Genomic DNA, 22,299 nt, shown 5'->3' on the forward strand with positions numbered 1-22,299 from the left:
TGTATAAAGAGTATTTGCCATACACCCAAAGTTACTGTTCACTGTCCAGAATTTCACTCAAACCCTTGACTTGTGTTTTGTCACCGTTTCCTTCAACCCCGTTATCTTAGCCCGAAACCAGCTTGCTTTCATTTACTGAGCGCAATCCCAATTGTTAGGACAGATTCAAGCACTTCCTCTTCCTGGAACTCACCAGATGTATTTCAGCCAAGTACATTTGAGGCATGTGCAAGTTATTTTAATGAAAGGCTGCAAAAGGCACATCACCAAGGAGTCTTTGGCCCTGCATCGGAATGACTGAACCCCACACAAACAAAGGCCTTTGACCCCTGTGAGCTACGTGTCACCTTTAAATGTGCTTATTGCTACTTGTGTTTTCGTAATGGGACTACCACTTGGAATAAAACAAGGAAGCAACACTGGCTTCCCCCGTGGAAGGGATGGGAAAGAAGGAGATGGGATGACCTTAGCGTAGAGCTTCAGGAGATGGTGGGGTTAAAAAAACCATGCAGGGATGCACATTGCTGCTGCTGTGACCACCCCCCCCATGTCCATGGCCACTACTTGTCTCCCATCCATCAAGTCCTGCATCACCTCTCCCTCCAGTGCTGCCAAGTAGCTGGTGTGATCCGTGAGACTCAGCATGGAAGCTGCTCTTGGTGGAAAGCCCCAACGCCCAGGCTGAGAAGGCAGTCCAATAAATCACATAATCGGTCATCTAGCATTCTGCCACCGTTGCTTGGAATCAGTACATTTCAAGAACGGAAGGTCTTATACACTCTGTAGAAGAAAGATACGGCCCTTTCCGATAGCTACCTTTTATCCAGCCACCATGGCATGCTCCGGTGCAGTTCCCCTTGCATACAAATGAGGACAATCAATTTTCATCCACAAAGGGCAGAGTTGCTCGACGTCACAAAAGTCGCTTCCAGAGCTCCAAACGAGCCCATCGATATCTCTTAATGGTTCGAGGAAGGGAGCAAGCGGAGGACTCTTGCTCCCACTCGTGCACACAGACACGCGCCAATTGCATTACACACCAGAGAGAGATTGCAGCAATGTGTCTTCCTCGCCTGTGGCTGATCCATCACTCTTGGAAGCTGTACCGTCCGGAAGAACTGCACTGCCGCGCCTGTTGTGGGCGGTTATCGAAAGAGCGAGCGCGATCAATAATGTATTTGCCGAGCTCAAAGGGTCACCTCCCACCCCCAGAAATCCTTTGCATAGGAAAAGCAATCCATGGCCCACCACAATTAGAATACGTAAGGACACCCAGTTTGTCTGCTGACCTCAAGCGAACACATTATTGTCTCGGATAGATGTTGTAGTGTTTGGAGCTACCCCCTCCTAAAGACCCCCCTGGCTAAAGCAAGTAGCTGAGAGAGCAGGCCTTCAGGTTACTCTGAAGAGGAGACATATGTTAAAGAACTCTATCGTTTTTCTGTCCTGATGTTGGGATGATGGAAGATGGAAAAATATCCGCTGGCAGAGAACGCAGATCAAGTGTGTCATCGGCCGTGCCCTCAGAGTCATTCTTTCGATAGGAATGGTTAAGGTGAAGGCTGTGAGTGGCATGCCTCTTTCTGGATTTATGGAGATCTGGAGACTCTTTGTCCCTCAGGCAACGCTAGAAAAGGAAATAAAGAAACCTTGAGATCAGTGTATGTTGTGAGGACAAAAATGCTGATTTCGCTTTTTAAAATTTCAGCAATTCAGACTTGGCTTCCGCCTGGCGGAATGAGCTGGCAGTGGAGGTCCAGGCCCTGACGGAGCCATCAAAGTTCCACAGGGCCTGTGAAATGGTGCTTTTCCACCAGGCCTATGGTGGGCCTCCCAGTTCTCCTAGTTCAAGATTCCCTCCTTCAGATGGCATCCAGAGAACACAGTAAAAATTACATAAGTGCCCTGCCATTCCACCATCTACCAGTCTCTAGTTGGCCATTTTTTGCTGTTACAGTGCTGGGATATCCTGGAGTAGGGCTGAGGGAGCTCTGAGAGAACTGCTCTATGGAAACAGCTTTAACAGGACTGTGACTAGCCCAAGGTCAGCCAGCTGGCTGCATGTGGAGGAGGAGTGCGGAATCAAACCCGGCTCTCCAGATTAGAGGCTGCCGCTCTTAACCACCACACCAAGCTGTCTTGGGGTTTGGGAGGGATCTCAGCAGGGCCTAGTGCCACAGAGTTTGCCCCCCAAGGCAGCCATTTTCTCCAGGAGAACTGATCTGCGTAGTAGCTATTTCCTCCCCCTGCTGGAACAAGATGCTTTCCCCCCTTATCCAAATAGAGAATGTAAGAATTAATCTCTAAAAACACTTGGCCTCTGATATCTCCAGGATCGATCTGATAAAAGTTGCCTTTCAACCTTTAATTGCTGGTGGTGCAAACAAATTAATTGTGAGTTTTGTTCTTTGAACTAAGGCCAGCAAACTAAGCTAGAAACTTCCACAGATGTTATCTTTTACTGGGAAAAAATGATAATTGTCTTTATCAGATGAGATGTGAGAAAATACAAGCACGTGAAAATTGACCCTGTGGCTACTTGCAAAAACAAGTGCCAAATGTATCAAAACTCTTTTATCAAAACATTTCTCAGCCATATCACAGTAAGTAAAACTTAAAGCAAAACAGATATCAGGTTATTGTCTTAAATTGCTTTTAGGGATATTTCTGTAAACTCAAGTCACACACACCGAAATCTCACCTAATCTCTTTTGAGAGTCCCATCCAGAGAAATTTGTTTTGCTTTTCAAATTCAGTGCATTTTTATGAGGAAATAGCAGCCTTATCTCACACTAAAGTTTTCTTAACTTAGACGATGTTTGCTTTAGGACCTGTGCACGACATTCCTTTGGTTACACTAGATGTTAGAATCCTAGAGATGAAAGGGGGCATATAGGCCATCTAGTCCAACCCCCTGCTCAATAGAGGAGACAGGAGGGTGTGGTTACGTTGAGGAGATTATCCCTGCTTTTTTGAGATCCCATGGCTATTGTGCTTTATCCGCATCCACCCCAGCAATTGGGAAACCATGAGATCCCATCCCTGTGTGGAAGACACCAATGTTGGAAGCACCTCTGAATTATTAGTAAAGACGAAACCATTCCTGGATGGGGAGTCTTACATAATCCCTTTCTTAAACCTGGTAAAGGGGGCATAATGAACAAGTGCAGAAAGCAGCTAGTCTGTCGCAACGATCTCTACCCCACCATGTATGCACATTTGCTGGAATGCCTGTATAAAGTCAAGGACTGTACAATTCTGTATGTTTAAGGATCTCTCTACACGATAAAAGACCCAGAGTTCATGTTCTCATTAGCACACATAGTTTGGGATGGAGCTCTGTGCTGGGATCCTTCTTTCTCACATGGGTCCATCATTCCCCCCTTAGAACATCTGAAAAAATGCTACCCATCCCCTATTTCAAGGCTGAAACACTGTCAGTGTGTTATCCTAATAGATCCAGGTTTTGCCATAGACCAATGAGCCTTTAAATTCACCAGGAGGCCTGCAGACAGACATTGTAATTTATGAGATAGTAAAGAATATATGAGCTGCAAAAAGTTCCCTTTTTTTGAGATTTAGGCTACATTAAAGATTAATGACAGCTGATTTAGTGGCTCTGGACCTTTACTTCCACAGAGGGTTATGTCACATATAATTTTTCATGGAGATGGTCACTGCTAGTATAAGGTTCCACATTGTTTTAAGCACAAAGCTTCCACAGCAAATGAACAGCAAATGAAACAGCAGGGGTGGCCAAACTGTGGCTCTTCAAATGTCCATGGACTACAATTCCCATGTGCCCTTGCCAGCATGCAGCTGGGAGAGCACAAGTCTTAGCTGTGTCCTCCACTCGCAAGGACTCATGCAGCCAGATTAGATTTATCCAGATTGGAAATGTCTCTTAAAACCTATCAAGTCACCTTTTGTTGAATTACAAGCATTATTGCTAAAGACTGTCATTCTCAAAAAGACATACACCAGAGGTGGATGGGCACCACCCTTCTCCCCAAATTGGGGTGTGCCCTAGGGCAGGGGTAGTCAACCTGTTCATGGACTACAATTCCCATGAGCTTCTGCCAGCGTTTGCATGTCAATGCTGGCAGGGGCTCATGGGAATTGTAGTCCATGAACCTCTGGAGGACTACAGGTTGACAACCCCTGCCCTAGGGGGCTGCTCAGAGATGCAGGCCAAGCCCTTTTCCTCATCCTCCCAGCCCACAACTTGCCTCCTTGCCTGATTGAAGCAGGGCAGAAGGCTGGTAGCAACTTCCTGTTGGACCCCTTGAGGCACGGAGGTCAAGCAGTGGCTTCTTTCTGCAGCGTGGTGGGGGAGAGATGAGAAAGATCGAAGCCACGTTCCCTTCTCTCCATGCCTAGGGTGCACAAAATCTTTGGGCTGGCCCTGGCAGAACCATAACTCCAGGTGACTGGACAGTGGTACAGCAGTTTTTCCTCCAGAAGGTCTTAGGCGACCTAAGGAACCAAGAGGGCCCATTTCACCCTCAAAGCTATTTCTGGTTTAGTGCACTCGTTAGCGAAAACTTGTGGCTCAGAGAGAGGCTGAACTGCTCATAAACTATCCACCTGCTTTCGTTCTCTAGCCTACGGCAAGGCTATGCCAACGCAACTCAGAAGGCACTTGGGCACGAGTAAGCGAATGAGTAAATGCACTCTCCAAAGTCAACAGGGGCACAAGCCTAAGCAAGTCTACTTGGAAATCAGTTTCATTTGATTTCATCCCCCGTAAAGTGTTCTGAGGATTGCAGTCTCGTCTTAAGGATTGTGTTTTAAGGACTGGAGCCAACGAGTAGGTCGGAAACAACTTACACAGGTAAAAAAAATGAGCAGCAAGTAGAAAAGTCCAAGCGAGCACAACAACAGAAGCTCCGCTCTGTGCTTTTTAAATGTTGCATCTTCTAATGGCTCTGGGCAGCCTGGAAGGCAAAGAAGAAAAGATACATTCGTTTCATTATGCTCTGAATTATTTAACGCACAATAGAAAATAAAAATAACCCTTATTTCTCATATGATACCTTTTACTATTAATGTAATAGTGTTACTTTCGTTGTGCTTTCTATCTGATGGGTCCAAGGTGCACTTATATGTCCCACTGTCGTAGATGGTAGCATTTTTTATCCTCAAAGAATCCCGTTGGCTGTTGAAGACCTCCGAAGAAGAATTAAGTTGTCTCGAAGAGTTCTGTTCTTTATTATACTGCAGCTTCTTCCACTCCACCTTTGACAATTCTTCACTCTTTTTGTTGAGCTGTAAAACATTGGCCTTTAATGTCAATGCTGAATTGTAAAGTCCCAAGTATTTGTGGTTCCCTTGCAAACATCAAGCATAAAGTTCGATTCCAGTGGCACCTTTAATATCAATGAAGTTTTAATCAAGTTATAAAACTTTGCAGGTCTTCAAGGTGCTCCTGGACTCAGACTTTGTTCTGTAACTTCAGACGGCTACCCACCTGAAAGAATCAAGTATGCCACTACTTTATCACCTGTATTCTCTCCCTCTTTTCCAATATGTATGTGTGACACGTAGAGGTTCCTGTGTTCATATAAGTATTTTGCATTCCAGCGACTTTTAAGTCTGCACTATAGAGTTTGTATTGACTTTGGGCTTTTGGTCATTCTCAATTTCCTCCCTCCTGCATTCCTATTGCTTGGGGGGGAGGTCTGTTCCATATGTGTTTTGCTACCTCTAGTGGTCAAATTGGTTTACTTCCCATATATCTCCCTGCAGATTTAAACTTCAGGTTTTTATGCTGGACATAAACTGATGTAAAAATCAATTTGACCACTAGAGGGGGCAAAGCACATGAGGAACAGAAGAGGGTGGAAAGCAAAGCAACACAACCTCATAAGCAAGGAAAATGAGAATGGAGGAAAGCCGTTCATGTGGTTACAACAGAATGCTTTTTACCTGGTTTATAGACAAGGAAGATAAGGAAGTTCTTGAGCCTGCTTGAATCCCCAGCTGTGCTGACCTTTTTGCATACTGATGTCCTTTGAAATTCAGAGGGAATTTGGAAGGCATGGCCAATCATAAAATATCCGGGAGCTAGGGCAATTATATCTCTGAGGGTAACATTTTGGCATTTGGGGCAGCAACTCTGTATAACAGGCTGCCTTTAAAAATGAACATGCTGTTTAAAATGTTTCTTGCTTCCAAAGAGTACCTTCAGTCACATAGAACGTTTCTGCACTAACAAATATTGTTCAGATTTGCATTTTTAAAAGGCTGACTTTTCCATCCGTTTCCACATTAAAATCTGCCTTTCCAAGCACAGTCCCAAATTTCCCTCTGTCTTGCTGAGCATTTTGGAAATTCCCAGTTACAGCAATTTCATCTGTCAAGGTGGAAGCTAATTTGGGTCTGCCCAGTGGGGAAATCCATGTATTTGGGTTTTTTCCTGTGCCCACCATTTCGAGTCATTTGGGCCCACCTCTTTCCTCATTGCCATCCTCTCTCCCTCCAGTCCAAAAAGCCTGCTTTTTTAAAAAGGGGGGTGATTGCATGATAACACTGTTTCTACGTCTATAAAAAAGCAGTCTTTCACAGCAGCATCGTATCATGTTAACCTAGGATTTCTTGGGGGGAAGGCAATTCAGGACGCATAGTGGTGGAATTAAGGGGCGCAACAAAAACAAATGTGCAAGCAGGCACCATTTTGCAAAAAGAAAAATAAGAAAAAGGGGAAAGAGCAAAGCATGATGGGAGGCTGCCTCTGTTGGAAAGCAGAAAACATATATGGCAAATTTCAGTCTGGAAATGAGGAGAGGAAAGCCCAAATGCAGAAAGCCTAGAGTCGACTTGCACCATTCAAAGGAAATCCAAAGAGAGGCACAGACCAAATATGAGACCTCCAAGATGTTCCTGTGAGGCAGTGGTTCTCAACCTGGGGGTTGAGGCAGGGCAAGCAGCTTGGCTGGGGGGGGGGGGTGCCATCCACACAACAGCCTTGCAGGGTAGATCGAGATAGAGCGTTCTTCTATATGGAGCAGCGGAAAAGAGTGAGATTGGCATGGTGGGACAAGAGGCAGAACTGAACTGAGAAACCCTGGGGGGGGGGGATTTATATCCAATCATGAACAATGGATCTTCACGCCATTGGTCAGTTTCGGTTTAATTTCTGTGAAAGAACACTTGCATAATTCTATGGTTGGAGGAATTGTATTAAAGGGTTGCAGCATTAGGAAGGTTGAGGACCACTGCCATGAGGACTCTGACAACTGCATTCTGGACCAGTTGCACTTTCCAGAGCAGGACACACATAGAGTGACTTACAGAAGTCCAATCTAGAGGTGACTGTTGCATGGATAACTGCAGCTAGATGCTCTGAGCCCAGGGAGGGCTCTATTTGGCGAAGGTGGGAAAACGCTAGCCGTGCTATTTTTGTGGTAGCTCACAGAAGGCCACTCTGAACTGGTCAGCACCCGGAGCACTTACTAAGTCCCTGAACACTCCTCATTTTCCCAAATGTGAAAAGCTACCTGGAAGGAGAGTGTTTGACTTCTGGGCTGATGGTATGGAGTAAAATCACCCAGCAGCTTTATCCATATTATAAGGAGTGAGTGTGTGTGAGTGTGTGTGGCAGACACAGTATGAAGTGACACTCTGGGCCCATACAGCTGTCACCCCAAAACTGCCACCAGTCCTAATCATCTCCATTCAACAGGGCCACTGCAGTTGCTTGGCAACCTAGCCCTCCAGTAAAAAGGCATCCACATAATCACTGCTCCTGAAGGCAACTCTCATTGGTCCACCAGGAAAGCTGGCCTTGGCCTAGTCCCGCCTCTGTTACCAAGGTTCCAACCAGAGAGCCCCTATAAGAAGTTCGGATTCATGGCTTTAGAGCAGCCTCTCTCAACGTTTTTAGCATTGAGAAATCCCTGAAACATTTTTCAGGCTTCGAGAAACCCTGGAAGTGGCGCAATCATGCAGAATGTGGTTGGGAAGCATAGCTGCGGACATGCCCACCCGGGGTCCCTCCCCTTCCCACTCCCTCCCGACCAATCATTGGCCATTTTGAAAGGGCGGGGGATTTGACATGAGCATATATGGCCATATCACCTGATAAATGTTAAACAAATTGTAAAAATATATGTTAAAATAATTAACTCTCACCCATTTGGGAAACCCTTCCAGGTCCATCAAGAAACCCCAGGGTTTCACGAAACCTTGGTTGAGAAAGCCTTCTTTAGAGAGAACTGTGCTACCTGAACATTTTTGTGGGATCATGTGTGTGGCAATATATAACTTCTTTCCACTGTGGAGTACGAAGCGTTCTGTGTACTGTAAACATATGCGCCCGAAACACACCTTCAAATGTAACCAAAACAAGAAGAACTAAGGCAGGCATCAATACTGCCTGTTTGATCTATTACACAAATGAAAAATGTATAAATGTACGTGTAGATCTCTATCGAGATGTTCTCATTCTGAATGCATACAAATGTTACACGCTCTGGAGCCGCCCTCTTCCTGCCTCTTTCAATGACAAGGCTCTTTAATCCCAATGCAATACACTTCCCCCTTAAGATACTTTCCCTTCACAGCTGAATAACCCTGCAATAATTTTTTGCAGAGGGAGACATCTAGTGGCAAACTGTCAGTTTTGACAGCAAGATTCATCTTCACAGATGTGCAAGGGTTTTGCTAGGAAATCCTGCTTTAATTCCGCACATGGAAACGGCTGTTGAGCGCAGCCACAGTCCTGAAATTGCTTTTGGGATTTACCTCCCCCATTGCCAGTTCTGGCGCTATAAAGTTTTGCATTTGCAATATTTTATATGAACTTTAAGAGCTTTCTTCTTAAATGGCTTAATTACCAGAAAACATCAGAATCAATTTAAGAATGTGCATAACTTCTCTCCATATCTCAATGTAATTTAAAGTAGTCAGTGTAATATTCGGAGTTACAAATACAACCATGCAAACATATATTATTTATAGCAACATACTTTTATCTCAAAGCTGCTGAAGATTATGGAAGTACCTCTACATCAGGGGTGGCCAGACTGGCTCTCCTAATGTCCATGGACTACAATTCCCACAAGCCCCTGCACATACTGGCAGGTGGGTCATGGGAATTGTAGTCTGTGGACATCTGGAGAGCCACCCTTTGGCCTCATTTATTGTTTCTGCATGCTGTTATTTTGATATTCTGCAGCTGCTATTTACTTATTTAAAAAAAATTAAGGCAGTTTAATTTTTAATGTTTTAACTGATATGGCTGAAATCTGGCCCAGAAACAATGAGTTTGGTAAGGTATAGATATTATAAACAAATAGCAGAATAATATTTAAGAACCCATTCTCATACCATGACTAGACTGACAAAATCACACCTTAACCCCCCCCAAACATGTCCACCCTGTTTTTACCCACCACTTCCATAAGGTCTCGTTTAATGTGTCCTTTGTCTAAAATGACATCATTATGCTAACTTTTGGTCTCTTGGGAAAACCCACATTTTCATATGAAGAAGAGAAAGCTTTATGCCCTACCTTTTCCTAAGGAGTCCCAAAGTGGCCTACAATTCCTTTCCTTTCCTCGCCCCACAACAGGCACCCTCAGACAACCTGGACATCCCTAAGTCCCTTAGCCTTTCCTCATAGGGATTGGTCCCTAGGCCTTGGATAGTCCTCGTCACTCTCCTCTACACCCTTTCTATTTTGACCATGCCCTCTTTGAAATGAAGCATCCAGAACTGCATAAATCCAAAGTGGCCATTTTCTACAGGGGAACTGATCCCTTTAATCTAGTCTAGAGATGAACTATAATTCCAGGGGATCCCCAGGTCCCACCTGGGGATTGGCATCTCTAATCAAATCAGATACTGATGCAGATAATTATTGGAGAACATGTCTTACAATGCTGTGGCCTATCTTGCCTCTTCATGTCTAAATATTTTGTCCTTTCAGATTTATTTTTATTCCTCCACATACAAACCAGGCTATGAAAGATCTTCTGATTCAGCTACAGTTGATGCAAGCAAAGGCACATTCTGTCCCGTTAATTAACAGGAGTCATTTAACCCAGATTTCGAGAAGAATGCCCCCCCATCACATTTTACTCAGACAAAATACAGAATGTTTTACCCATTTACATGCTAAAAATGGACTCATTATCATACTGATTACTGGGAATTACTGAAGCAAAATGCTTGCCTGAGGGGGGGAATATCCCTCTGAGAAATGCCCTTCCGCCTGCCGTCATGAAACAGACCTTTACGAAAACTGAATGGCAAAATGAATTTGAGAGCGGGTTTGTTATAGTTACATTTGCTTACAGCCACGTCATTAAGAAACTTCATAGAATCATAGAGTTCAAAGGGGCCCTACAGGCCATCTAGTCCAAGCCCCTGCTCAGTGCAGGATCAGCCTAAAGCAGGGGTAGTCAAACTGCGGCCCTCCAGATGTCCATGGACTACAATTCCCAGGAGCCCCTGCCAGCATTCGCTGGCAGGGGCTCCTGGGAATTGTAGTCCATGGACATCTGGAGGGCCGCAGTTTGACTACCGCTGGCCTAAAGCATCCAGGATAACCTTCAAATTTTACAGATATTGGTAAAAAGTTTTGATCAAGAGTCCTTTTGGGTTTTTTAGAGTGGAGGGAAGTATTGCTCAAAGAACAGCACTGTATTTAGAGTTGAAAGAAACAAACTTTCAAGAGGCCAAATTACAACAGATGTATATATATGCTCCAACCCTCCTCCCCCCAAAAACTATTTAAAAGTTACCTTGTAATTTTAGAATACTAGGAATTCAGGAGACACAGTGTCATGTTAGAGCGTTAAACAAGAATGCGGGGGACCCAGGTTCAAATCTCACTGGATGACCATTAGCCATTCACTCTCACTCAGGCTACTTTACAGGGTTGTTGCTATGAGGATAAAATGAAGGAAGGGGAGCTCAATACTGTGATCTGCTCTGGGTCCCCTCTGGGGAGAAACGTGGGGATAAAACTAGAAATAAATAAATATTTTAAAACATATAATGGATCATCCTTGAGATGATAAGAGATTATTATCCATGCTAGCTCTTTTCTAGTGAAAGGATATAAACTCTGAGATACTGGGCTCTTTTCATCACCTGAGTGTTCCCATTGTCTGCACGCATTTTGCTCCCAGTGTGGTCGATTCAATATTATATTGCTGTATTTCCCTGCAGATGTAAACTGCAGGTTTTGATGCAGGATCTACAGTGATGTAATATCAAATTCAACACTAGAGGGAGCAACACATGTGAAGAGAAGAAAAAACTGAAGCAATAGTGAGACACAAGAGATGTAAATGAGAATGTAGAAGAGCCCAAGATAGAGAAACATACAATAGTGTTGTTCAAGAAATATAGAGGTAGTCAAATTGAGGCTCTCCAGATGTCCAAGGACTACAATTCCCACAAACCCTTGCCAACATGTTGGGAGATGTGATGGGATGTGATGCTGGTAGGGGCTCATTTGTAGTCCATGGACATCTGGAGAGCCTCAGTTTGGCCACCCATGAAGTAATACATTCCAGCATTTTCTCCCATTTAGAAGAAGAGTTTATTTATTTATTTATTATTCTAATTCATTTATATTCTGCCTTTCTCCTCAGTGAGGACCTACAGTGGATAAAAGCATTCTCCCCTCTTCCCTTTTATCCCCACAACTAATCCTGTGCAGGAGGTTAGGCTGAGATAGTATGACTGGCCAAAGGCCACCCAGTGAGTTTCCATGGCATGAGTGGGGATTTGAACCAGGGTATTCCAGAATTTAGTCCAATACTTTTAATCGTTATGCCATGCTGGCTCTTATGTTATCCAAGCTAGATTTAATTGGGGAAATGCTAATAAGAGGGGTAACAATGCAATCTCCACCTATGTATACCAGGATTATTCCATTACAAACACTCAAAATGAACCAGACTGGATTGAAAACAAAAGTGATTTTTATTAGGAGAACAACCAATTCAGTAAATAAACCTGTACACAATATTAAACTCACACACACAAGATCAGAAAAACAGGGTTGAGAGGGTGCGATAGGGGGCTAAAAGGGGCGAGTATAAAGGATAGCTACTGTTGTGATGTGAATTTTGCAAGAGAAATGACTAATATCTCTGGAGGAAAGTGAATTAGCCTGCATGCAAGCAGATGGTATATGTAAGACATCTAAAGAAACAAACACACACAGAGAGGGGTTCTAGCATGTGCCTGAAATAGCAACATTTGTAATTTGACACCAAGGTCTGCAATTTGACACTGTAGCCCCTAAAACGATGCACATGATATGATTACAGCTCTGCTCCATCTTATAATAGTAGGGTTGCCAATTTCCAGACATGGCCTGGAGATGTCCTGAAATTACACCTATATCCCAACTACAGTGATTCGTTTCCCAAGAAAAATAATGGCACCTAAAGGCCACCTTTTCCAGTATCTACCCACAAATCTTTAGGAATTTCCCAAGATTCAGTTGCCAACCCTCCATAGCGACGCTGACACTTTCTATGGCAAATTGAATGAAAACATACATTCAAATGTTCCTTCTGTGTGACAACAAAATGCAACCATTTTTCAAATTCCGAACAAAAATTCATCAAAATGCATTTTGCTGTGGTTTTTGAACTGAGGTAATTAACTTTCAATTCTTTTGGTTGTAGAACATGGATCCATATTTTATCCACAGGAAACTAACAGCAAACACAGGGAGGGACTTTTAGGATGATGTTAAAGGAAATCAAGTTACGGGACTTTATTACCGTCTCTTTGCCATCTCTTTGTAAGTTCAATTGTCGTTTTAGATTACATTAGACTGAAATGGTAAAATTCAATATATTCTTTCTACACCGCATTGTCTTTAGATAAATAAACAGACACTTATTTTTAAAATATTGTTGTAAGACAAGCATGACATCCTTGCTCAGAGGATATTGTGTCGCTTCAGCGGGGTCACAGAAATGGCTCGATGGACTCCAACCATTGTTCAGAAACCCCAGTAAAGCCTTGTTAGCTTTAGAATCTGATCATTAATTCTACATAAACAGCATTGGGTTCAATACAGCCCCACCATCCTCTTTTTAAAAAAAGAGCACTAGAAGTCAAAGGTTAATTGTTCACATTTACTGCACAGTTCAGACTGACCTGGTACAAGACATTTAACCTAAGAACTGCTTGAACTTTACAGTGTGAAATGCCACACTATTTGTCAGAATTACTGTTTAATTGGCCTCCTGAGAGTATTATACACTGCTTATTGATTAGGTCCTCAATAGATTTTTGTGCGTATGAAGTGATTAATTCTCCAATTTGCTTGCCTTGGTACAGTCTGTCATTTTCTCTCTCCCATAACCCCCCTCAACGTTTCGAGTGAGACTAAGATTAGTTATGCAGAACGGAGGAACCAAGTGTAGAAATGCCCTGACTGGTACTCCAAGTCCTACTAACGGCATTAACATTAGGTTGTGTCGGGCATGTGAACCTGCCGAAGAGCTGAGCTTGAGGCCCGAGGCAGGATCGTAATCCCACTCTTGTAATTGGCCAGTGCATGGCTGGATCCCGACTGCCATTTCCAATCAGGAAATTCGCAGGAAGGAATCTACTATTGTTGGCACTTGTATAGATGTTAGGGTTTTTTTTGGGGGGGCGTCTCAGTTCAGTTTGAGTTCTCTGTACTTTAGAACTGGGATCAATAAAGAGCTGAATGATTGTAATGGCCTATGGCTGGAAACAATAAAGTCTTATACATACATAAAGAGCTGAAATGAACTCCCAGTGGCCTGGTCTCCAAACCCATGGATTTAACAGGATGTACCATGGAAGTGACCCAATCAGACCAGAATATTAGGCTCTTCGGACTAGAATCTTTGTGGGGGAATTCCTGGAGAATTCGGGGGTGGAGACTGGGGACAGTGGGGTTTGGGGAGGGGAGGGTTAGCCCAGTATAAAGCCAGAGGGTCCATCCCCAAAACAGCCATTTTCTCCAGCGGAACTGATCTCTGTTGCCTGGAGACCAATTATTATACCAGGAGCATTCCGAGGCCTTAAGACTGATTCATACGCAATGTTTTCTTTTACACTTGGCTATTCTCAAGTTCTGCTCACTTGATATAGGAAACACAGGCGTCTGTAAGAAAGAGCCAACAATGTGCACTCTTCCTTGGCCAGCAGTGAAGAATGGGTGGGTCGGGTTGCCAGATCCAGTTGGGAACTCCTGGAGATTGGGGGCGGAGCCTGAGGAGACAGGGACCTCAGTGGGGTATAATTCCATGGAGTCCACCCTCTGAAGTATCCATTTTCTCCTGGGGAATTGATCTCTGTAGTCGGGAGGTCTGTAATTCCAGGAGATCATGAGCTTCCACCCTAACAATCAACATTTGTGTGCATGTGTGTGTTGTGTGTGTAGAGAGAGAGAATGGCGGAATGTGTATTTTCATCTATGGTACATATAATCTGGAACACTGGAATTTAGGGTTCCAGTTAGGGGTGCCAATCTCCTGGAGGTGGCTGGATATTTCTTGATTTCCAAGCAACAGTGATCAATTCTCCTAGGGAAAATGGCCATTTTGAAAACCAGACTCTCTGGCAAAATACACCATTGATGTCCCTCCCCTCCCCAAACCCCACCCTCTCGGCCTCAGGCTCCAAAATCTCCAGGTATTTCCCAACTCAGAATGGGCGACCCTAGTTCTGGTACACATATACTGAGGCAAGAAATGTGTGTCTATCAGGAGGACTAAAGTGTACAGCATTCTCCGCATACATATGGCAACCCCTAATGACCAAAGACAGTTTATGATTGTTCCAGTTCATACCTATGTCAGCCTTTCTCAACTTTTTTGCCATTGAGAAATTCCTGGCCCATTCTTCAGGCTTCTAGAAACACCAGAAGTGGTGCGATCGTGCAGAATATGGTTGTGAAGTATAGCTGTGGACATGGCCACCCAGGGCCCCTCCCCTTCCCACCCCCTGGCCCATCATTGGCCATTTTGGGAAGGGGGAGTGCAGGTCGACATGACAATATAGGATCATAGGTAAAGGTAAAGGTATCCCCTGTGCAAGCACCAAGTCATGTCTGACCCTTGGGGTGACGCCCTCTAGCGTTTTCATGGCAGACTCACTACGGGGTGGTTTGCCAGTGCCTTCCCCAGTCATTACCATTTACCCCTTAGCCAGCTGGGTACTCATTTTACTGACCTCGGAAGGATGGAAGGCTGAGTCGACCTTGAGCCAGCTGCTGGGATTGAACTCCCAACCTCATGGGCAGAGCTTTCAGACAACATTTCTGCTGCCTTACCACTATGCGCCACAAGAGGCTCTTTATATGATCATATCATTAACACATTTGAAAATATATTAAAAATTAATTAGCTCCCACCCATTCGGGAAGCCCTCCCGGGGCCATTGAGAAATCCCAGGATTTCAAGCAACCCTGGTTGAGAAGCCCGTCTTATGTTCTCTATGCAAATATATCCAATAACATGCATACCCCCCATTAGGCACTAAATAAAATGCTCTTATGTGTGGGAAATGGAAGGAAAGCAAGCGATCAACAGGTTTTTACCTTGTACCAAGAGATTTCCTTGTAAGTGACCTGTGGGTCCCAAACAACTCGACAAGGGAGCAACGCATCTTCGTTGCAGGTTGCCACAACCTCCCTTGTGGCATCAGCAATGCCATAAATCACACGCCAGACTGCAAGACACAAAGAGACAAGTATATATTTACATTATATTATTTACTAGAGGCAAATCCCATTGTATCCGGAAATACAATGGGCGCTAGCCTTTCCCTGCAGGGAGCCCCCGGCAGGCGCACGGAGCATGGCTGGCGGGGGCTCCCTTGGCCGGCGGCCTGACGCGTTGGAGGCGCCGGCAAGAGAGCAACTGCAAGCTGCGCTCCGTGCGGCTCGCAGTTGCTCCCTTGTTGGCAGGGCGGGAATTGGCTGGGCCAATCGGCAGGCGTTTTGCGCCTGCGGATTGGCCCGGCCGATGGTCTGTCCGGAGGAAGGGGCTAATCGGCACCCTTCCTCATCCCGGACAGAGCCCGCCCTAACTCCTCCCCCTAAGCCCTTACAGCTTTATTCATTCTGCGGCGCCCGCAGGCACCGCAGGTTGTGTAAAGATAGTCCACTTTCTGCCCCACTCCCACCCCCCACCCTCCAGGACTCAAGGTGGATTATGCAGTGAGTGTCAATACAATTGACAAAATGGGGGATTCCAGTAACTACTGCATTCAGGGTTTAGACGTCTGGAGCCATCAGAAAGAATGGAAGCGGAGTACACGTATCCACATGACACATTAAGCGGGACCGAGATTTCAAAATAGAACCCTATTTACAATGCAGCAATATAACCCAGGGTCCTTAATCATTTATCCAAGCAAGTCTATCAAACCATATTGTGCAGTTGTGAAGAGCTGGCTTGGTGCAGCAATCCCCTTGTGAAGAGCTGGCTTGGTGCAGCAGTTAAGAGCAGCAGCTTCTAATGTGGCACACCAGGTTTGATTCTCCGCTCCTCCTCCACATGCAGCCAGCTGGGTGACCTTGGGCTCGCCACAGCACAGAAAAAGCTGTTCTGACCGAGCACTCTCAGCCTCACTTCCCTCACAGGGTGTCTGTTGGAGGGAGAGGAAAGGTGATTGGAAGCCGCTTTGAGACTCCTTTGGGTAGAGAAAAGCAGCATATAAGAACCAGCTCTTCTTCTTCAGTAATATCTGAGCTCTCTCAGCCTCACCCACCTCACAGGGTGTCCGTTGTGGGGAGAGGGAAAGGAAGGCAAAAGCTGCTTTGAGACTCCTCTGAATAGTGAAAAGCAGGGTATAAAAGCCAACTTTTCTTCAGTTGTTCAGTTTTTGCATGGTTTGTGGAAAGGCCGGAGTGTAGGGGCTTCCCTGACCTCCTCTGGCAAACCGTTCCACAAGTTGGCAGCCACAACAGGGAAAGGAAACATACGGCTGTTGTAGAATAATTCAATCCCCAAACTCACCTACGGAAGCAGGGAGAACGGTCGTTGAGGACTTACCTTGAGTTAGGCAGAGTAGCTGACAGCAGCAATGTACCGAAGATCTGAGCATGTTGCACAAGCGGTTGAGAGATTTGCTCTTTTCAGGAGAAGCTAAATGACAGAAGTGAAAGATGTAAAGAGCATGCTGCTCTTTACAATGCAGGAAACAGACGGTTCGGGATTTCCCAGCTGAAGGCCCCTACTGAAGGGGAAAGTCCGGCAGGCTTCCCTCAATCTTCTCTTGAATAACAACTGATCGTCATCAGGGAGGGGAAAATGTCAGCAGCTTGATCACAAGGGGGAATCGTACTATTGGATCTGGGGCATGGGGAGATGGAAGGGAAGACTGTTTTCTTCCTTGCACATAGCAAAATGGAGGCACAATGTTACAATTCCAGTGCCTGAGTGGCCAGATTGTTTTGGACATGGAAAGGAGGGAGAGGAAAGGACTCACTGGATGCAAAGGGACATGCGGAATGAAAGGAAAGCGGGTCAGGTGACAGGTGAAGGCACAAGAAAAAGTGAGCTGGAGAAGGAGACAGGAGCTAACCGGTAGAGAAGGATGAGGAGAGATCTGTAGGAACAGGAAAGGGGGGGTAGTAGACATGGGTCATGTTATATATGTGGGCATCCTATGCCACAAGGCATTATGTGAACAAAGGCTTGTAGACTTCACAATTGCTACCAATCACTAACTGATTAGAGCAGGGGTAGTCGAACTGCAGCCCTCCAGATGTCCTTGGACTACAATTCCCATGAGCCCCTGCCAGCGAATGCTGGCAGGGCTCATGGGAATTGTGGTCCATGGACATCTGGAGGGCCGCAGTTTGACTACCCCTGGATGAGAGACTCTGAAAATGGACCAATGAAGTGCTCCCATTAAGGACCAATCAAGTTCTCTGGTGGGCTAGCCAAACTGTATATAAGTTCATGTTGTGTTTATATTCCCCATTCAGTGTTTGGAGTTGGTGTTGGATTGAATAAACTTTTCGGAAGAGCATTGTGGAGGAGCCCCTGCAATAATTTTTCAGGCTTAGAGGAATCCTGATGTCAGCTGACCAGACCTAAATGCCATGCTCCCTAGAAGTGACATCATTTCCTGTGTTAATAGGAGGCAGGCTCAAGGAGGACTGAGTGGGGGAGAGACAGGAGGCAGTTCAAAGTGGAGTAGACAGGCAGATGCATTAACCATGAGAGAACTGACTCATGTTCGGAAGGGGGAGCTATGGAAGCGGCCAGTTCCCTAACTCATGGCTGAGTCCATTAAGGCAGGACGGGCAAGGCTGCAGACCCCCTCCAGACCTCCTGTGGACCCCTGGGAGGCCGTGGGGCCCTGGCTGGGAACCCCTGAACTAATGAGATGGCAGCTTCTGTGCTGGTCCCCCTGCTTTGTCATGCCCCTGCCTTCAGGCCTGCCTGGCACCTGCTTACTGCCCTTGAGGTGCCGTGCCAAAACTCAGGCTTTTGACAAGGGTTCTTTCCAATCTTTCCAGCTTTTTAAACGCCTGTTTCTGATCTCAGGTCTGTTTTAGACATCATTTTATGCTGTCCTTGGACTTGCTTCCCTGGCCTGGCAGTGTTTGTTTGTTTATTAATGGATACCTGCTTGTTTTAATTGTTAGCGGCTTCTAGCACAGCTCTGATGTGGCCCCGCAGAAATCTCCTCAACAAACAAAAAAAAGGACAGAGTGTAAATGGAGGGTTTTGATACGTTGCCAATCTGACCTCCCCCGACAATGAAAAGTTGGCAGATGAAGAATAAAAGCTGGCTTTTTAGATCCTGCTTTTCACTACCTGAAGGAGTCCCAAAGTGGATTACAAACAGCTTTCCCTTGCTCTTTCCCCACAACAGACACCCTGTGAGGTAGGTGGGGCTGAGGGAGCTCTGAGAGAACTGTTCTGTAAGAACAGTTCTCAAAGAACCATGACTGGCTCACGGTCACCCAGCCGGATTGAGGGATCAAACCCAGCTCTCCAGATTAGAGGTCACCACTCTTAACTGCTACACCATGCCAGCTCTCATGAAAAAGGGGCATAATGTCTGTCAACAACATGCCATAAAGATAACCTGTGAAACCCAGTGTGATGCAGCGGTGAGTGTTGGATTAGAACTTGAAGGATTCAGGTTCCAATCTCCACACTGCCGTGAAAGCCCTTGGGGCACTTGCTCTAACCTACCTCACAGGGTTGTTGTGTATAGGGTTCCCCCCAGGCCAGGAGAAAGATGCCCTGAAGAGAAACTTAAAATGTGGTAATGGGCTGCTGCAGCTTTTCCTAGCATGGAAGTAAATAGCATCCCATTAGACCTCTATCTGATTTTTAAAATTATTTTAGAAAATAAAGAAATTATACAAAAGAAGGAAAGAATTACACGGTATTCTGCACAAACTGGATACTGCACTTCCAATGAACTTTAGAAGTAAATTTTCCTGTTTTGCACAGGAAAATCCAGCTGCAAAAGCACACTGAATCCAAATGTGCATTATCCAACATGTGTGGAATACATATTATATTAAAGAGAAAGGATTTCTTTCTCTCCCTCCAGAACTTTGGTAGGCCTAGATAAAGATAACATGGAGGAGGCATTCCCTTTGGGATGGTGGTATAGAAATCTTCTAATAAATTAATTTAATAAAATAAATAAGGTACAAACACTGTTTTAAGTACTTGGATCCTCGCTGATCCTTGTGATGCTTAAACAGGCTCCACCAAAATACATTGTAAGACCACACCCATGCCCTTGGAATGACCTACAAAAAGTTATCCGAAATGGGCAGTGAATAATCTGGAGGATGTGATGACTTAAATGCCGTTGAATTGTCACCTATGCTTTTATTATATTTTATATTGTTAATGTTGTTACTTGTATTGGTTTTAATCCGTTATTAATTTTTAATTGTATTATGTAAACTGCCCTGAGCCATTATGGGAGGACGATTTAGAAATTTAATAAATAATAACAATAATTCTACACTAGCATGAACATTGTATTAAAATGAAAAATCGCATTCATGTCCACAGGTTCTGATGTAAAGACTTGCATCTGGAACTTCTTGCTGCCACCAAGGGCAGAGATATATTTTTAGAGCACCTCATCTCATAATCAAGTATTAAGTTGGCAATTTTAGCAGTGCTTGCTGTAGATCAGGGGTAGTCAAACTGCGGCCCCCCAATGTCCATGGACTACAATTCCCATGAGCCCCTGCCAGTTTGCTGGCAAGGGCTCATAGGAATTGTAGTCCATGGACATCTAGAGGGCCGCAGTTTGACTACCCCTGGTCCATATCATGACAACCATCTGGGGTACCTCCAACAGTTTCAGCTCCTTAAAATGCCACGACTAACGCTGCCTAAGCCAGTGCCTTCGCCTCACTACCCAAAGCCGTCAAGTTTGCGCTCCTTCCAAAGCCTGCCTAACTGCGCTCATCCTGGGACAGGCGGACCATTGCCCGGGGAAAAGGGTCCGTCGGTGCCCAGCCCACCCGGCTCGCGGGGACCGAGACGGAGACCAGGACGGGGAAAGGATGGGCGGAGCGCCGTCGGTCTCGCCTGCTGGTTCCGCAGAAGCCAGTCGGAGTCTGGCGGCGCCACTGAAACCGACTAAACTGCGCCCCGAGCGGAATCCGGAGCCGGCGCTGGAGCGGGGCGCGGCCGCGGAAGCTCCCGGCCCGGCGGGCTGAAACTGGCTCGTCTTCTCACTGGCCTCTGCTGCTTCGGGCCGACGCCGCGTCCCTTGCTCACTTCCTACAGCGGCGAGGAGGGCAGAGCCCGAGGAAGTGCCTCCTTACCCCTCCCCTCGGTCTCCTCCCCTCTCCCGCCCAACTCCCATAGACGGTGAGCTGCCATAGAAGGTAGCAGGAGCGAGCGGGACGCCTCATCGGGGCGGAATCCGATTCCTGGCTGCGCTGATTGGGTGTCCCCCTGCCCCGCCCTCCCAGTCGAAAACGCTGCCGGAGGGAAGGAAGAGCGCGCTTACGAAGCTTCTCGAATCGCTTTGCTTTCGCTTTCACTTTCCCTCCAGCTTCATTTTCGACGGGGAAGGCGGGGCAGGGGCGAGTGGGATGCCTCTCTGGGTTAATTGGATTCCTGGCTATGCTGCTTGGCCGTCCGCCTGCCCCGCCCTCCCCGTCGAAAATGCTGCTGGAGGGAGGAGGAGCTCTCAAGAAAGTTCCCGAAGCTTCCCGAATCACTTCGCTTTCATTTTCCCTTCTTTCCTCCAGCAGCGGCATTTTCGACGGTGAGGGCGGGGCAGGGGCGAGTAGGACGCCGCATCGGGGGGAAATCCGAGTTCTGGCTGCGTTGATTGGGCGCCGCCTGCCCTTGCCCCGCCCTCCCCGTCGAAAATGAAGCTGGAGGGGAGGAGGAGCTCTCTTAAGCAAGTTCCCGAAGCTTCCGAATCACTTTGCATTCAGTTTCCCCCACGTCATGTCGTTTCCAGAACCGCTCCCACCTGTCGCTCCCACGGAGGCCGCGGAAAGCAGCACGAGCCCAGGCCCCCGGCGGGCCTTTCTTTCCCGCCTCGTTTGGTGGTGGCTCCAACTCTTGTTTCGGGTTTGCAGCCTGGCGGCGGCGTTGGAACAACTCTTAGAAGCGGGCCAAGCCTTCTATGCCTGTTTTAGCGAAGGCCGACTGGCCGGCATGTACGCACATACAATCAATATACTCCTACATGCCGGGATAGTAGTTTGCTGTCTACGGCAGATCGCAATCCTCATTGGTCTTCGTCAAGGCAGAGGCTGCCAGGCGACGCCCCCTTTAGAAGGCGTCCAAGTAGATTAAGCCTTACATTCAGCACGGAAGCTCGCATGCAAGCGCAACCCTTCGACGCTGCTCCGGCGCTTTGTCATTGGCTCTGACCACGCCCCAAACTCCGGAAGACCTTTCAGGCGAAACAGCCGCTCGCATTGACAAATGCTTATTATTTTATTTATTTATTTATTTTTGGCGGCTGGAAACCGACGTCCTATGGAGGTGTGGCTGAAGAAATGTCTAAACTGATGGGGTGGGACAAAGTTTTGAGTCCAGATTGCATCTGAGGAAGTGAGCGTGCACACGGGAGCTCATACCTTGAATCAAACTTTGCTGGACTTCCAGGTGCCCCTGGACTCAAACTTTGTTCTGCCGCCTCAGTCCCACAGGGCCACCCACCTGAATCTGGCGACACGGATTCAAGAAGCATTTTTATTTATTATTATAGTTATATTTTTGCTATTTTATTATAGCATGTTATATTTATGCTTTTGGGACTCACAGGAAACGTCTTATGGTATGGTGACCAGATTTTAACATTGGTAAAGCAGGACAC

General features: G+C 46.0%; 1 protein-coding gene across 2 annotated transcripts; it reads right to left on the bottom strand.

Annotated features, from left to right (window-relative positions):
- Positions 1-802: 802 nt before the first annotated feature.
- On the bottom strand, positions 803-21,752 carry CD83 (CD83 molecule). Of its 2 annotated transcripts, XM_077353280.1 has the most exons (6): positions 21,445-21,752; positions 17,013-17,105; positions 15,554-15,684; positions 5,037-5,268; positions 4,831-4,937; positions 803-1,627 (listed from the first exon to the last, which is right to left on the bottom strand). In XM_077353280.1, exons 2-6 carry the CDS (start codon positions 17,062-17,064, stop codon positions 1,421-1,423), a joined length of 729 nt encoding a protein of 242 aa, XP_077209395.1. In that variant the 5' UTR covers positions 17,065-17,105; positions 21,445-21,752; the 3' UTR covers positions 803-1,420. The 2 variants fall into 2 exon arrangements, with proteins under 2 accessions (XP_077209395.1, XP_077209396.1); XM_077353281.1 differs by lacking the exon at positions 21,445-21,752 and having other exon boundaries at positions 17,013-17,712.
- Positions 21,753-22,299: the final 547 nt, after the last annotated feature.

The sequence above is a fragment of the Paroedura picta genome, chromosome 9 (assembly GCF_049243985.1).
Source record: "Paroedura picta isolate Pp20150507F chromosome 9, Ppicta_v3.0, whole genome shotgun sequence".
Taxonomy (NCBI): Eukaryota; Metazoa; Chordata; class Lepidosauria; order Squamata; family Gekkonidae; genus Paroedura; species Paroedura picta.

Bases quoted from the DNA above. Each gene is read 5' to 3' on its own strand.
- CD83 (XM_077353280.1), bottom strand. From the start codon at position 17,064: ATGCTCAGATCTTCGGTACATTGCTGCTGTCAGCTACTCTGCCTAACT. The intron at 15,685-17,012 runs GTAAGTCCTCAA...TGTGTCTTGCAG, and splicing joins GCTACTCTGCCTAACTCAAG to TCTGGCGTGTGATTTATGGC. The intron at 1,628-4,830 runs GTAAGTTGTTTC...TTCCTTTTCTAG, and splicing joins TGCTCATTTTTTTTACCTGT to CGTTGCCTGAGGGACAAAGA.